We start from the raw sequence: 16,362 nt of genomic DNA on the forward strand, positions 1-16,362 counted from the left end.
AGAGTAGCATTGACAGTGTAAACTCAGCATCTACTCATAAACAAGCAGTAAACACTGCCTGAGTCAGCATGCCCACACTGCTCACCCAAGAGTCTGCTCTGACACCCCTATGAATAAAGCTTACTGTCTTAGAGCAAATTTTGGGCCAATCTAGCTTTTTTAGTCCATACTAGCCTTAAGCTAGTATTGTTTCAGCTTAATTTTAAGGCCCTTCACAAGCGTCCACAAACCTGTGGCACTTGAGGAGGCTACAGGGGCTGTGCTGTGGCTCTCAGCCCTACGGCTACGATTTTCGCTGCTCAACACTGGCCCCTGTCCAAAGCCAGATGTTACCAGTGCTGCCAAGATCAACAACATGCTGCTGGCTACTGGAGACAACTGCCCCATGTGGTTCCTGTTCCCGACGATGTGGGCGATGTCTAGCCACCTCAGTCACTGCTGCCAGCAGGGTGACAGCAGGTCAGGGGACATTCCCCGCATGCTCCAAATATCAGGCACTACCAAGAGAAACATATTCTGCCTCGGGATCAACAAGAGTTTAGAAAAAGCAATGACTAAAGACTAAGCAAAACCAAATGTTTGGGGGTGTACAGGACTGCACAGATGAGAGAACTCATCAAAGAGGTGTGTTTCTACAAAGGGATCTGCTACGGTCCTTATGCTCACCATGAAGTTTCAGCTGCCTCAGGTTTGCTGTGCTCTCTGAGCTCCTAGCAGGACCCTTACCTTGTTCCAGATGAGGACAGGAGTTGGGATGCCAATGACTTCACAGCTCAGGTAGATCTGTGCTCCTGTCACGTTCCAGATATCCTTAGGAGGAGTCACAATGGAGGGTCCTGCAAAAAGGGAGAAATGCTTTTAAGCTTGGGGTGATTACAAGCTGTCTCCTTGCTGAACCTTTTAAGTGGGCCAATCTGATGGGTTTTGAGGATGGGGTGAAGGAGATCCCTGCTTGGAGCAAAGCTTGCAGGATTGATCCCACATCAAAGCACTTCCCTCTCTGAAGCAACACATGCATCCAGCCTTAAGCTGTTCAGACTGAAACCAGACAGAAACTCAAGTGTTGAGCAGTTCAGATCAGTCCATCTACTTGCAAGACTGAGGTTAGAGGTAAGATAGTGTTTGTATTCTGTTATCTCAGGGACTGAACAGGCCTGTACAAACTGGCCTGGATGTGCTTACCATGCAGTCACCAAGCCAGCTGGCAGGGAGGAAAGGACCCCCAGGAGACAGGGTGCATCCCATCACTTTCTCATGCCATGGAGAGCTTGGCCAACTTGGCAGCATCTTTCTCCCTAGTATGATTTCAATCCCATGGCAGCTGGCTAGCACAATTCAATGTTACGCTGCTCCTATTTTACCTGTATGCAATACTCAGCCACAGGAGGCTGGCTGGAGGGTGGCAGAGCTCTCCCTGGCAGGGATCTGGGAAAGGACTAGGTAAATGCAGAGATTCTTTTCCCCTGAGAGCTCCAATTCCTGGTTAAACAGAGAATTCCTTCCAAAGCAAGATGAGAACAGAGTTGTTTTGCAGATCTGGCTCGAGATGTTTACCCCTCAGGCTGAGAAATGTTGGAGATGTAACCCATATCCCAGAAAGGGAAGAATGGCCTTTTTTATTCAATCCCTCTTTAGTGAGGCTGTTTTACAAAATGCAGCTATTAATTCCCCATAATAGGAAGTGCAGACCAAAGGAGCACACAGTGTTTATTTCCAGTTATTGAGAGCTTTAAGAACACAACAAACAGCTTTCCCGCTTCTGCTCTGAAGATGCAGACAGTAACAGGAAACTAAAGCTCCCATTACACTGCATCAGGAGAAGGCATTTCCTATATGCCTAACTGAAGCCCTTGGGTATGCTGGCTCACAGACCATGGCTTATTCTCAGCCCCATAAAAAAGGGGCAGATTTGGGTCCTGATGCTCCTTATGGGGGTCCTGAACGTGCATTGATTTCAGCCCTGCATGTGCACTCCCCCCTACAGCCATCACAGGCAGTGGGGAGCAGGTTTCCAGGTGCATCCCACCACACTAACATCTTCCAGCAGAAAGCTGGTGTCTTTTTCCTCCTCAGGATCTGGGGTCAGATCCACACTGGTATCACCAGCCAAAGGGTATCAGCCATACTTCTATTCTAACCCAAGAGATGCTGAGGTGGCTCCCCATTCATGAGCAGCTGGTGTGATCCCAGAGAAGTGTGTGCTCTTCTCTTTTGAGACTTCCCTGTTCAGGAATGACTGTACATGGCCTGCTGGTGGGAAGCTGCTAAGAGACCAGGGGTGGCTGCCTTCAATATTCTCTGTTACAGAAGTTTTCCAGTTCTGGTTTTGACAGGAGGCAGCTGCAGAGAAGCAGAGAAGTTTTATGTGTAGCCCTGGGCGATGGTTGAAACCACTCCTAATGGTCAGCACGGGTGGTTTCCTGGCAGACACCACAACTCAGGTGCTCCTCATCTGCACAGGGCTGAGTCAAAAATTTAAGCAGCATTTCATTACATGCTTATCCATTTGTTGCTTGTGCTGCTTCGTGAATTGATTCCTGTGCACCCGTCAAAAGAGGGGTGTGTCAAGTGTCACAGCACCCTTTCCCTTATGGAAAAGTGCTGGAGTTATCCTTGCCCCAGGTGGCCCAGAGCAGATCTGTGCCACAGCAGCCCATGCCCAGCTTTGCACTCTCAGCAACACCCCGCTGAAGGTGTTCCCCTCGAATACACCACAATAAAGGGGGGGTGACCTGCACCCCCAGCCACAGCCTGGCCCCTGCGCAGCAGCGAGGCTGTGGCCAAGCCCAGGGCATTGAATCCCCATGACAGGGCCACCTCAGGTCACACACTCTGCTCCCCTTACCCAGCACGAGGCGGTTTCCTGCACAGCCCAGCTGTTCTTTTTCCGGTGTCCCTTAAACAATAAGGACAATAGTGCACTTGGAAGCTCTGATGGGACCCTATGTTCCCAGGCGGCTTAGCTTGCACTTAGCTCTCTGAGGGCCTCCAGCTGATGTGCACCCAGCAGAGCCTGCTATGGCTGCTGCCTTCTGCTCCAAACATGTACAACCCTCCACGTGCCAAGTGCCCTTCCTAGGGCAGAGCTCGGGGCCTGTTCCCCAACAGGCAGGGCTATGTCTGCCCCTGCACGACACCATCCTCTTTATCACTGGTTACTGGGGTTCTCCATGAGGCAGGAAACACAGCTGCCCCCAAATGACCACCATCTCCCACCACAGAAAAGGAGAGATCTTGACTTATGTTAAAAGCCAGGTGGATTTTAAGGCACTGTTATGCTCTTCCAGGATCTGGCTCAAGTCTTCCCTGGCTGGGAACTGGCAGCATTCAGTCCACCACTAAACTCACTGCCTGAGGTCTCTCAGTCTTGGCTGCTGCTGAGTTTCCCTCTTGCCCACAGGTGTTTGCTTACCCTGCCAGGAGCATATCACACAAGGATTTTTCAGCAGCAACTGCTGGCAGGGGTAAAGAGAGAAAGAATGTCTACCCATCTCCCAGGCAAGGAGAAATTGTTTATCTTCTTGGAAAGGAGAAGTGCCTGCACAGCTTCACAGCAAAGCTCTGGCTGGCTTGGCACAGCAGCCACAGCACAGCAAGAGCCTGACTTTTAAAAGGCAGTCCTGAGCTCGAGCTCGGGATGTACATCCTGATCTAACCAGGCAGAACATGACGTTCTGCATTTGGCTGCAAAATGAATTGGAAGCATCCACAGGCCTCCACCTCTATCCAGCACAGCTCTGAGGCCAGGAGGGAATACACATCCTGAGAGATGCAACAAGTGTCATGGGAAGAGTCACTGTGGACTCTCCGGACGTTTGACTTTAATCCATACAGCCAAAATTCTAGAGTTGTGTTTCTTCCGCCACTAAAAATAAATGAGAAAGGCCAAGAAGTCAGTAGATTTAAAGTCAAATCACAACAGGCCACAGCAGTAGCTAGACTCCTACTACAGTGAGCTGACACTCTTGTGCATGGCCCTCACCCTGCTTATTGCCTGTGCTGGTCCCACTCGCTCTCTCCCACAATCCCCCAGAGCAGACAGAGCTGGACAGATGACACAGCAACAAGAGATGCAGAGGATGGCAGAGCTTTGCAAGCACTTCCGAAGATATGAAGACATCCCCCCCTCCAAGTCACCCTCTTGCTTTGGGAATTCTTGTGAAGGAAGCAAGGCCACCATGTGTTCAGCAGGGCTGGAAACAAGCCCACCCTGTACAGAGCAGATGTCTTGATTCCTGCCAGCAAGGAGACCCTCAGCCATCATCCTACAGCCTGCACCTGAGAGGCCTTGTTGCTCTACTTGCAGCACTGCCCCCAAGGGGGGATGTTTCTCCATCTGCCTCCTTCGGGCTGAGGACCTGAGGGCTGCACCTGCTGATGGAAATGAGCAGGTCATGGTCATCACGATCAAGGTGGCCAAGTGGTCTCCACTCCCCCCCAAGGCCTGCACCACGGGCACTGCTGATGTGCAGATGCTCCCTGCAGGACTTGCCCTGACTGAGCAGAAGCTCCTTGGCCAGGAGGACAGCCCCGGCTCTTGATGGAAATCAGCTGCTCTCCACAGGCACTTCAGGCATTTCCTCAGTGCTCTGCCCATTGTTTGTTAAACAAATAGCTCTCCCCAGCTCAGTATGGGGCTTTTTACAGAGCCCCAGATCTCATTCACCCCGGGAGAGAGCCTGACCATTTGTGCAGGGACTATTTTTTTCTCCAGATTGCAGGGAGCTGACAGCCTGCATTATGTCAAAAGCAGCAGCTGGAGAGGAGTTCCCATTGCTGTTATGTAGTTGCTTTTCTGCTGCAGCAGCATGTGGCAGAGCCTGACTTCCTCGATGAGGATGTCATTTGGCATCTGTTCCTGAGAGCCCTCCCCACGCCAGGCACCTCTTCTCTGCTCAGCCACAGCAGGCAGAGACCTGGCATCTCCCAGCCCACCCATCTGCCTCTCACTGGTACCTGGACGGTCTGTCACAGCTCAGGGTTACCTCGTCCTCACTGATCTTCCTTTGGTGTCCACACACACAAATAAAAACTGCACAGCAAGTAGAGCAGTAACTTTTCTGCTAAAATCAAGGGGCCTACAGGTATGTCACTAAAGGGAAAAATAAGCTGGACACTAAGCACTGTGGGTATGCCCTGGTGCTTGGGTGTGTGCGGGAAGTCCAGAACACGAACACGCGAAGCCACGCACCACACGCTGAAGCTCACACGAAGCCATGCACCACACGCTGAAGCTCACATGGGTGTCAGCTTGATTCCCAGCCAGCCCTCACGAGCACTGCTGTGCCACAGCCCCAGGTCAAACACAGGCTGGGAACACTCCCTGTGAGACGGCTAACCAAAGCAAAAACTAAACATTGTTCACTCTAACAAGCTATTGCAAGTCTGAAAATAGACTCCAGTCTCCTAAGTTGCTGGCAAAGTATTTTCCCTTCAAAATTACTTTATATGGAAAAGGGGAAACCTTCCATAAGCAGCATCTACTCATTTTAGCTGGCATGGCCTCAGCTGCTCCCTCCCAGGTCAGTGCTCTGTGAGAGGAAGCAACATATAGGAAGTGCTTTTGGCCTTCCCCACTCCCAAAGCTGCCTGCTGCTTTCTGGCAGACTTACAGGCCTTGTTCTTTACCCCTTTCTGAAGGCATTTTTCATCTTCCTTTAACCTGGCTTTGAAGAGACTAAGGAGTTACAGAAGGAAGCTCCAAGACATCCGCACCAAAGTAGATGTCGGATGCTATGTCTGTTTGGATGCTCCACCTCAGACTTCAGCAGCCCAGTGACCCTGGAAAGGCTGAAAACGCGAATGCAGCTTTGCCCCACGTCCTGGAGGCTTGAGACTGAGTCAGCGTGAGGAAGGGCCCTGGGCCACCATCCATCTGCCATGGAGCAACTCCTGCTTTCCACACCACTAGGCTCAGCAGGGAGCAGACCAGTACCACTAGAAATCCCACCCCTGCTGATTTACCATGGTTTGGGAACGCTGCCTTCAGAGACCTTGTGCATGACCTTTATATCACAGAATCATAGAATGGTTTGGGTTGATCATCCAGTTCCATGAGCTAAAGCCTGGAAAGAATGTGAAAAGCTTGCAGTGGGAGACACAGAAACAAGGCATGGCAGCATTTATGCATGGAAAAGCGAGCAGGGCTTGCAAAAATCCAACCTGATTAGACTTGTTACGTAGTAATCTCCTATTTAGTTGTAACCTCGATCAACCTCAGCCCAACAAAGGATTAAACACATTTTTTTAAACACAGCATGCCTTTCCAGCATTAGAAAAAACAAACATGGTGTGGAATTTGCTGATCAGTAATCAGCAAATCCTAGTGAATTTGGACATGCTATGATGACTGAGAATGAAGACACAGGTGAAATATGGGATCCTCCTGGGCAGTGAAGGTTTTGCATAGTCCCCAGAATACTGCTGCTCTCCAGGACTCTGCCAAGTAATATATTAAACAACTTCCATAGTAGATTTTAGCATAGTAACCATTAAAACTCAAGCTCCAGTGAACCAAAACTTTTTCATCTAACTAAATGCCTTTTAAGGAGGAATTTATGGCCTATGCTACAACTGTGGAAAACCCCAGTTACACATGAATTTTAAAAACACTAGCAGTGTTTTTAAACACTGAACAGCAGTGAACAGCAGTGCTCAGGAGTCAGTCCTGAAGGGCAATGGAGTCCAGGAAGGCTGGATGTGCTTTAAAAAGGAATTTTTAAATATTCAGGAGCAGGCTGTCCCAGTGTGTAGAAAGACAGGTCACTGGGGGAAAAGACCGGTGTGGTCAAACAGAGAACTTAGGAAAAAAAGTGAATCTACCATCTCTGGAAGGAGGGTCAGGCAACTTGGGAGAACTATAAGGATGTTTTGAGGTCATGTAGGGAGAAGATTAGAAGGGCGAATGCCCAACTAGAACTGTTTAACCTCTTTATTGATGATCTGTATTGAGTGCACCCTCAGTAAATTTGGATGACACTAAGCTGAGTGGGAGTTTTGATCTGCTCAGGGATGGGAAGGCTCTTCAGAGAGACAACATGTACATGCCATTTGATGACAGATCCCCTCAACCTGAAATCTTTACAAGTAGGGTTTTATAGTCTTAAAAGTCTTAAAGATTACTTTTTCCCCTTTCCCACACTGATAGAAGTTAACTCCCTGATGCATTTATTCTAATAGTTTTTATACACCAGCACCCAGGTAGTGAACAGTTCAATTTAGAAGTTGACTTTTTTCAAAGGCTTTTAACCTACTGACAGCAGAGGCTGCCTACAGGTGTGGACTATTGCTAGGATCTTCCCTGAGTCCACATGACCACACTGGAAGGCATTACTGGAGCAGGCACATCCTGCCTCTCCTCCACACACACTCCCAGGCACATCCTGTGGGAACTTAGCCACCAGCTCCAGCAATATCAGAGAGGCACAGACTCGGTCAATGGGTCGAGGACAAACTCGGACAAATTCATTGGACATGAGGTCCAATAAGGTGAAGTGCCAGTCCTGCACTTGGGTCGCAGCAACCCCATGCAGTGCTACAGGCTGGGAGAGGAGCGGCTTGACAGCTGTTCAGCAGAAAGGGACTCAGGGTTGATGGTTTACAGATGGCCCAATATGAGCCAGCAGTGTGCCCAGGTGACCAAGAAGGCCACAGTGTAGCCAGCAGGAGCAAGGAAGTGATCATCCTCTGTACTTGGCATTGGTGAGGCCACACCTCAAGTACTGCATTCAGTTCTGGGCCCCTGACTTTTAAAAGGACATTGAGGTGGTGTAGCGTGTCCAGTGAAGGGCAACAAGGCTCTAAAAACGTCTAGAAAACAAACCCTGTGAGAAATGGCTGAGGGAGCTGGATTTGTTTAGTCTTGAGAAGAGGAGGCTCGGGGGAACCTCATCCTTCTGTATAACAACCTGAAAGGAGGTTTTAGTGAGGAGGGGCTGGTCTCTTCTACCGTACCTTCAGTGAGAGGACCAGAGGAAATGGCCTTAAACTTAGACAGGGGAGATCCAGATTAGATATTAGAAAAAAAAATTTCACTATTAGGGTGGTCAGGCATTGCAATAGGTTGCCCAGGGAGGTGGTGGAGTCACCATCCCTGGAGGTGTTTAAGGAGTGTCTGGATCTGGTGCTGGGTGAAATGGTTTAGTGGTTTAGGGGTTACCAGTGGTAGTCCTGGGTGGATGGTTGGACTTCATGATCTTAAAGGTCTCCTCCAACCTTGATGATTCTATGATTAAACCTGAGCCCTATAAACTCTCTCACAAAATCCCAAAGCGCTGTGTGCTGGGAAATCAAGCACCACACTGAAAAATATCACATCCCCACATCACCCTCCATGTGAAAGGACCCCGTGGTACCAAACAAAAGGTGTAACCCCACCACGCACCTGAACAGCTCTGCTCTGCCATGGACTCTCTGCATGCAGCACAAAAATGCTGGCAAGATCCACCTGCAAGCACAACGCTGTCCTTTGTGGTAGAAGACAGCAGGTAGAAGGCCACTGCTGCACTGCCTACTCCCATCTGATGCAGAAACCCAAACCAGCTTCTCAGGAAAGTTAGAGAATTTGATTCATTTCCAATTACAGATGACTTAGAAAAAACTTGTCTTTCACCAGCAAAGACAAAACCATTTATAAAATGTGGAGATTCTTTTAAGTCCCTTAAAATCCAGGAAAGGATGAACAGGAGGAAAGAACTAGGGCAATCTAAGCCATTTGTTAACAAATCTGGAAGAGTTTCTTGCAAAATGTGATTAGGTATGAACTATGCTTTGTGGTGTCTAAAAGAGTTAAGAGCCTTTGATTTTAAGGCAGGTGTATCAGGAGAAGATGAGCCAATGTCAGTGATAACAGCAGTCTGCCATCTCCCACAAGGTTTTTTCCCAAACCCCTGTTTTTGCTCTACCCTGTTAGTGGATTAAAAAAATAAAACAAACCACCCTCAAAACTAAGATATTTCTGGCAAAACCTCATCAGCTGAATTTGGATGGAATGACCCAACAGATGCAATCTATGTTTCTTGTTTTGAAGTTGACCTGTGGGAACTTGGCACCTCTTTGCTTGCAGTGCAGATGTAGCTTTATAATACACTGGAGCATCAGCAAAGTAAAACCACTGATGGGGTAAAGTGACAGGAATTTGGGGGCAGGGTGTTGGTGTTACTTGTCCCTGGGGCAGTCAGTCTCCATGAGAGCCTGGCAGTCACAATCCTACATCCATCAATCTGTTTTTTAAGCCTTGTGGACAGCCAAGAACCTCACACCCAGATTTTCCTGAGCCCCAGAGCTGGTGGGTGGCACCTTAGCAAAAAAAAAACAACCTTCCAGGAGAGATGCTGTCTGGGCTTCTGAGAAGCCAAAATGATACCTCTCTGTAGGGAGCGCACAGCTCCAGTGACTGGGATCTATCTCCTTGCTGGTGAGATTTAGGCAAGTTTAGTCCTGGTTACAGTCAGCTTTAAAAGAATCTCTCCTGGTTCTGCTGTTCATAAGCTCTGCAGCCTGTGGGATGGATGCTGCAAGGTGATGAGCCCTCATCTCCATAAGAAAAACCACTGCACATTCCCAGTGCTGGGAAAAGACTTTCATGGAGCCGTGGAGCTTTAAACCACATTCAGATCAACAGAAATAAAGCAGACTGCTTGGCAAGCCAGCAAATTTACCCTTCACAGAGAGAGGCCCTCAGTTTCCACCTCCAGGAGGTCTTTGTAGGTAGGTACAAAGCAGCACCAGTTCCCTGGAGAGTGAAACACTGTCTCTGATGTCTGCTGAGAGCCGCTTTGTGGTACGCTGACTGGGCAAGGACGGGCACTTGGCTTCCACCAGGAGAGAAGTGAGCACAACACACAGACAAATCCTTGAGCGACAACAGCAAAAGCACCAGAAGACCCCGACCCTGCTGGAACCAGTATCGGGGACTTCAAATCATTAGGCCTTTGCCTGTAATGAGGCAACTTCAGCAGTATTTCCAGCAGTTACAACATGTCTCTCAAAGCAGGTATTTGCTGGTAGCTAATGATAACAGAGACTCAGGGGTATTTGTCCCTTCTTGCACTGGTTAGGCAACAAGTTCGTGCCTGGTATTTTTCAGCTCAGAGAGATCGTCGTGCCAGAAATCCGGATAGCTTTTTTGATGGGGGTTGATGCTTTGAGGTTGTTTTTCTGCCTGGCTTGAGCTGAGCCATGCAACCCTAATTCTTTTTGCCAGCTGGCTTTGGAGGGCAGTGGGTACCACAGTCCTCCTGCCCCAGGTCCTAGCTGGCAGTAAACAGCCTCAGTGTGTGTACTGTGTGCAAAATGAATTTCAGCCTGCATTCCTGAAGCCACCAACTCCATAAAGAGGCTCTTCTGAACATCTGTGCACAGCTGTGTGACAGCAGCGACAGAGGGCAGCTCCCCAGCTGTCAGAGCAGCCTCCCATCCTGCCAAGGGTCCACCAGAGGAGGCATCCCTGTACCAGGCTCTGCATCTGGACCTGCCCTACCTGCAGGACCTGGCAGCAGACTTAAGCGTGGCTGCATTTTCACAGGCAGAGAGCAAAGGGACAATCCATTTAAAGGCAATGTTGGAAAACAGATGGAAAACTTCACAGCATCCATCTCCTGCATCCTCAGCCCTGGGATTAGCTACGAAGAGGCTGCTGGGGCACACGGGTAGAGACAGGATGCAGGTAGTGGCTCCCTAACAGGGAGCAGGGCAAACCCAGAGCCAGCTGTGAGTGCAAGTGTGAGAGCAAAGTAGGAGCTCAGCCAGGAGAGAGCACCCTGGCATCACTGCTTGCTCCCCCAGAGCAAAAAAGCAGGCAGCTTTGCTGTACCCTGCTGGCACAGCACTATGGCAGCCAGGCAGCTTCAAGGAGTTGGCAATTAAGTAGGATGCCTTTTTCCAGACATCCCCAACAGTCCTGCCCACATGCAACCCACTCCATAAAGGACTGACTGGATCCCTGCACCTGCCAAGTGCACATATATCAAGGGTTATTTCCATCCTTTCAAATTCTTCTCAACTGTGTCTTCCTTTGCCCTCCAGCAGGAAGTTTTGGCTGCAGCGGAAATACCTTTTTCTGCATGGCTTCATGATTTTTGTACAAAGAACACAGACATCACATCTGAGAAGTCTGGGAAACAACCAAGGACAAGGTCAAGGCGAATTATGCAGGGCCAAGAATGGGCTCATTCCTTTTGCTATTTAAAAACAAAAGAAACATCCAATCGGACGTGCAAAACAAGTCCTCCCTCTCCAGGAACAACAAAAAAAACCCCAAAACCACTCCCCCCCGCCAAAAAGGGCAATCAAACACAGTTATGATCCACTGCTGGAAACATATTTTTCTGGATCTCTTCTCAGAGATTCTCTTGAAAGGCTGCTCACTCTTGGACCCAAAGGATGTGGTCCTTATAGTCCAATGAGGGAAAGCAGACATTTCGGAGCCAATCTGCCCTAAGCAGGAAGCCCAAGTGCCCTGTCACCCAAGAACTTCTTTCTGTGCAAAAGATTTCACACAAATGACTGATGCAAGCAGGATCCTGCCTGTTTGTGGTCTCCCTGTGCAGGATTCCAGCTTAGATAGTGCCTTAAGGAGATCATATCCATTTGTGGTGGGAAATGGCAAAAGCTAGAACTTCCACTCTTTGACTCCACTCTTTGACTTCCACTCTTTGACAGCAGCCAGGTTCTTCTAGAAACCCAGAAAACTGCTCTCTCCTATCTGGAAAGATACTGGAAAAGGCTCTACACCCTGTGGGGATGATTGGATGGATGTTCTCTCCTGTCATTGTTTCAAAATCTGTATAGAGATTACAACTTCCCACCCCTTCCCACCCAACAGTCCTAACTGCCAGGAGGCCCTTAGGGCTACAGAAATACTTCCAGATGTCTACCACGTGTGTGGGATGAGTTCTTGCTTCTGTTGCAAGTCACAGAGCAAGACATATCACCAGAAGGTGGTCCATGGCACAAGAAAGGTTCATGCAGCCAAGGGAAATCTCAGAAGAATTGGTTGCATCACCAGTGCTGAGCAGCCCACATCCATCCTGCTCCCTTCCCCAAAATGCTGGGTCAGAGCTCTCCCAGCAGCAGGAGCCAAAAGAAGAGCAGCTCCCCAGAGTGATGGAGGAGGGCACATTTTGCCAGTGGCTCAGCACCACATACTCCAGTGACGTTCTTAAACAACAGCCTGTTTGAGGCTGGCATGTCAGTGGCCTCCCACCATCCTCTGCCCAGTGGCTCATGTTTGCACTGACCTCATCAAACTCTGTCTCCAAGCCCCACCAAGTTAATGCAGATGCAGTATGGGATGAACACAGGGAAGTGAAGCCAAGGGTTGGGACAGTATCTTAAAAATATCCATACCTGTTCTACAACAAACTCCCAGGTGACTTTGGGCAAGACAAGTGAGAACACAGCCTTCTTCTCAAGTATACACCTGAAGCATGACCTCAGAATCTTTCAAACCCATCTGCTCACTTGTCTGGGCCGGCAGGACCAAGTAGCAAAGATCTTTAGGACTGCTTTTTAGGACTGCTGTGACCATCTCCTGAGTCTGCTGGGCAGGAAAGGCTCCTTCCAAATAGCAGACAGCGGCATGGACTGAGACCTTTCTCATCTCACCCCACATTACCCTGAGGGCTGAAACTCCTTCCCTTCAGGAGTTAACACTATACCACAGTGTTTCTGGCTAATATGTAAGCCTGATGTTTTGCACAAGGTTTGTGAAAAGCCACACAGGCCATTTAATGGGCAACATCAAAGCACATAACCTAATCCTTACCCAGCCTTTCATGCCTTCCTTAGGAGTTTCGGAAACATTTTTTTGCAAACATACTTGGCCTCAGTTATGGGAAGAAAGCAAAGGAGGAGGTGGAGGTTGTGACCTGCACATACTGTGTTTATGAAAACACTCCTCCACCAAAACAGCACTGGCGCTGCAATACTGTCCTTGAGACGTTCAGTATATGGTTTGCCTGATATGTCCCATCCTTCCTTCCCTCCCTCACTCCCTCCCTCCCTCCCAGCCAAATGCACTCTCAGAAGCCAGAATTTCTAGTAGAGGCTTTGCAGCAGAACAATTTCTTCCTTGAGCACCATCCCTAAGAAAAAGCTTAGGATGAATCAAGCTCCTGACTGGAAATGTTTCAAGTGCAAACCACTGCATGCAGCTCACAGGAAAGTCACTGCTTGTTTTCATATTGAACCAACACAAGCCAGTGAATTTCTGTTGCTTTCACATCCATTTTATCATTTCCTTTCCTCGCAGGTTGCAACCTTCCTGGTCAGAACTCTCCCCTGGATAAGCTCAACCCTTTTGTCCCATCTCACAGGAGCGCAAATTGCAACCTGCAAGGCAAAGTACGAAAAGCGGGGCCGCGTAGTTCCAGCGCCGCTGGAAGCCAACAGCGAGTGCCCAAGTTCCTTTGCACTTCTGTGGCTGGTCTGAAGTGTCACTCCAAGTTTAGGCAGCGCCACCCGACTGGGACTCTCCGGTCCATTTAAGGTGGGTCTGAACTCAACTTCACTCTACAAAAGAGCACCCCGATGGGACCAAACAGCAAGGAGGAGCACTCGGGAGGCGCAGCTTTTTCCCCGTGCAGCCGGGCGGCGGAGCGGACATCCCCCCCTCCCGCACCCCTCTCCCTTCCCCGCACCTTGCTCGCAGGCTCCCTTGCTGCGCTGGCTGATGGCGGGCTCCCCGCGGCTCTGTGCGCGCAGGCTGGCGGCGCGGAGCTGGCAGCCGCTGCCGTAGGTGAGCCCGTCGCTGCCGCACACCGGGTAGCGGCTCTTGCAGAGGCACACGCCGGGCGGGCCGGAGGCGGGGAGCCCCGGGCCGCTCTTCGCCTTGCGGCGCTGCCGGCTCTTCACGCACTCGAGTCCCGGAGCGCAGCGTCCTCCCGCGGCGCCGCCGCCGGCCCCGCACGCCTCGCCCTCGCCGCGCCCGCACTGCCAGCAGCAGCCGCAGGCGTCCCGCACCCGGCCCAGCGGGCACCCCCGCGCCGGCAGCGCCGGGCATCGCGCCGGATCGCAGGGCCCGCAGCCCCCCGCCGCCACCCCCGCCGGGGCGGGCACCGCCAGCGCCGCCAGCAGCGGCAGCGGCAGCAGCAGCAGCAGCATCGCGGAGGGCGGCATGGCGGCACGGCGCCGCCCGCCCCCGGCACCCGCTTTAGCCGGCGCCGAAGGGGAAAACCCCTCCCCGGCGGCGCCGCCCCGGCCACGGCCACGGCCACGGCCCCGGCAGCGGGGCGCCGCCGCCCTCCCGCGGCCGCAGGACCCTCCGCACTGCCGGCCCGGCCCCCCCTGCGCTGCCCCTCCCGGCTGCCCCGCACTCGGCTCTGGCGTCGCGTCTGTCCCCTCGCTTCTTCTTTCCGAAGAAGGGGACTCGGGAGTGATGGCTGACAGCCGGCCCAATGTGAGCCACCGGTGTGCCCAGGTGGCCAAGAAGGCCGATGGCATCCTGGCCTATATCAGCAATGGTGTGGCCAGCAGGACCATGGAAATGATCATCTTCCTGTACTCGGCATTGGTGAGACCGCACCTAAAGTATTGCATTCAGTTCTGGGCCCCTGATTTCAAAAAGGACATTGAGGTGCTGGAACACGTCCAGCAAAGGGCAACAAGGCTCGTGAAAGGTCTAGAAAATGTGTCTTATGAAGAACAGCTGAGGGAGCTGGGTTTGCTTACTCTTGAGGAGACACAGGGGAGACCTCGTTGCTCTCTACAACAACCTGAAAAGAGGTTGTAGTGAGGTGGGGGCCGGTCTCTTTTACCATAGCTGCAGTGATAGGACCAGAGGAAATACCCTTAAGCTGAGACAGGGGAGATTCCGATGGGATAGTAGGAAAAAATTTTTCACTGTTAGAGTGGTCAGGCATTGGAATAAGTTGCCCAGGGAGGTGGTGGAGTCACCATCCCTGGGGGTGTTTAAGAGGTGTCTGGATCTCGCTGGTTGAAATGGTTTAGTGGTTTGGGGGTTACCAGTGGTAGTGCTGGGTGGATGGTTGGACATGATGATCTTAAAGGTCTCTTTCAACCTTGATGATTCTATGATTCTTGCCACCCACCCATGCTTGGCTCACAGCCATCAGCTGCCAGGGGGTGGAGAGGCCCTGGTGAACCCATTGGGTTCCTGCAGGAGATGAAGAAAAAGAGAGTTGTCTGGTTTTTCTTGTACATACTGGGGACAACATTGTTGCCTGCTGCTGCTTGCCTTAAGCTTACCTTAGCTTGTGGCTCCTGCCCCAGGATGGCTGCTGAAGGGTCCCTGAGGGCAGGGCGCAGTTGCCACTGGGAATATTCCTCAAACAGGGCTGGGCAATGCTCTGTCAAAACAGTGCCCTCAAAGTGCCAAACCAAAAGTGCCACCTGCTGATAAACCCCTCATGCGGGAGCAGCAAGGCAGCACAGGGTGCTCTCTCTGCCCTTGCACTCATTCCCCGCCCTCGGGCCTGCCTGTGACTGTAGGAGCTCCATCTCCTGCAGGACAGTCCAGGACGAGACAATGCTCAGCCTTGGTTCTGCCAGGGCCTGTGTGACAGGTGCTGCTTTGGCACTCCAGGGTGGAGAAGGACAGAGGTAGTTGGTGTCCCTCGCTGTGAAACTGAGCAGCACTGCCCTGTATGGGTTGCCAGCGGCTGAGCCCTGCTGGGTGGCCCCCAGGTCAACGTGTCCCTTCCCATGCAGACAGCAGCTGGAGCTGTGACTCTAGCCGGCTGAGAGGGGCTGCAAGTTCCCTGTGTTCCCAAATTTGCTCTGGAGGGATTGACCCACTCATGCCTGTTCAGCTGCTGACACTGTGGGAACAGGCTCCCACTGCGTGCTTCCTTGGCTCCCTGGGGGCCCAGCATAAGACATTCCTCTGTTTCTCCAGGGATCATGGTATCTGCATACATGTTCTTGGATTTCTCCATTCCTCTCTGAAAGTGCTCCATGCTGTTCTCCTGGGAGAAGGGCTGCCCTCATAAGCAAGCAGTTCACCAAACTCGAGGAGTTTGACACATTTTGTTGTTGTTGTGCTGTGTTGCGTTTTGCTTCAGTTTGGTTTTTATGGGCAATTCACTAGAGAAGTGATGAAAAGGGGGTGAAATGTACAGAGGGACACATCCGCCCAATCCAGTTCTAGTTACAAAAAACATTTTGCACAGTTCACCTCTTTCCTCTATCTCCTGCCACTTGCCAGGCATCTCCCTCATGGACCCCCAGATTCCTGTTGGTTAGAGTATCACAAGCCCTGATACTCTTGAGCAGAGAATGGCAGGGTGTTTAATTAATCTGCAGTAGTTTACCAGAGCAAGCTTTTCTAACATTGCGTTGTCAGCATTCCACTCAGTAGGAGGAAAAATGTACCTCCGAAAGGAGGAAGGACGTGGACACATT

At 51.0% G+C, this 16,362-nt stretch overlaps 1 protein-coding gene across 2 annotated transcripts in view; it reads right to left on the minus strand.

The window, feature by feature from the left end:
* The window catches only part of IGFBP7 (insulin like growth factor binding protein 7), a 17,799-nt gene extending 3,342 nt beyond the window's left edge, over window positions 1–14,457 (minus strand). For both annotated transcript variants that reach the window (XM_064651890.1, XM_064651891.1), the window contains exons 1-2: window positions 13,641–14,457; window positions 727–836 (exon numbers count right to left, since the gene is read on the minus strand). In XM_064651890.1, coding sequence (XP_064507960.1) covers window positions 727–836; window positions 13,641–14,442 — 912 coding nt within the window. In that variant the 5' untranslated portion in view covers window positions 14,443–14,457. The remainder of the gene's footprint in view (window positions 1–726; window positions 837–13,640) is intronic.
* Between the last annotated feature and the right edge of the window lie 1,905 nt (window positions 14,458–16,362).

The sequence above is a fragment of the Pseudopipra pipra genome, chromosome 4, assembly GCF_036250125.1.
Source record: "Pseudopipra pipra isolate bDixPip1 chromosome 4, bDixPip1.hap1, whole genome shotgun sequence".
Classification (NCBI taxonomy): domain Eukaryota; kingdom Metazoa; phylum Chordata; class Aves; order Passeriformes; family Pipridae; genus Pseudopipra; species Pseudopipra pipra.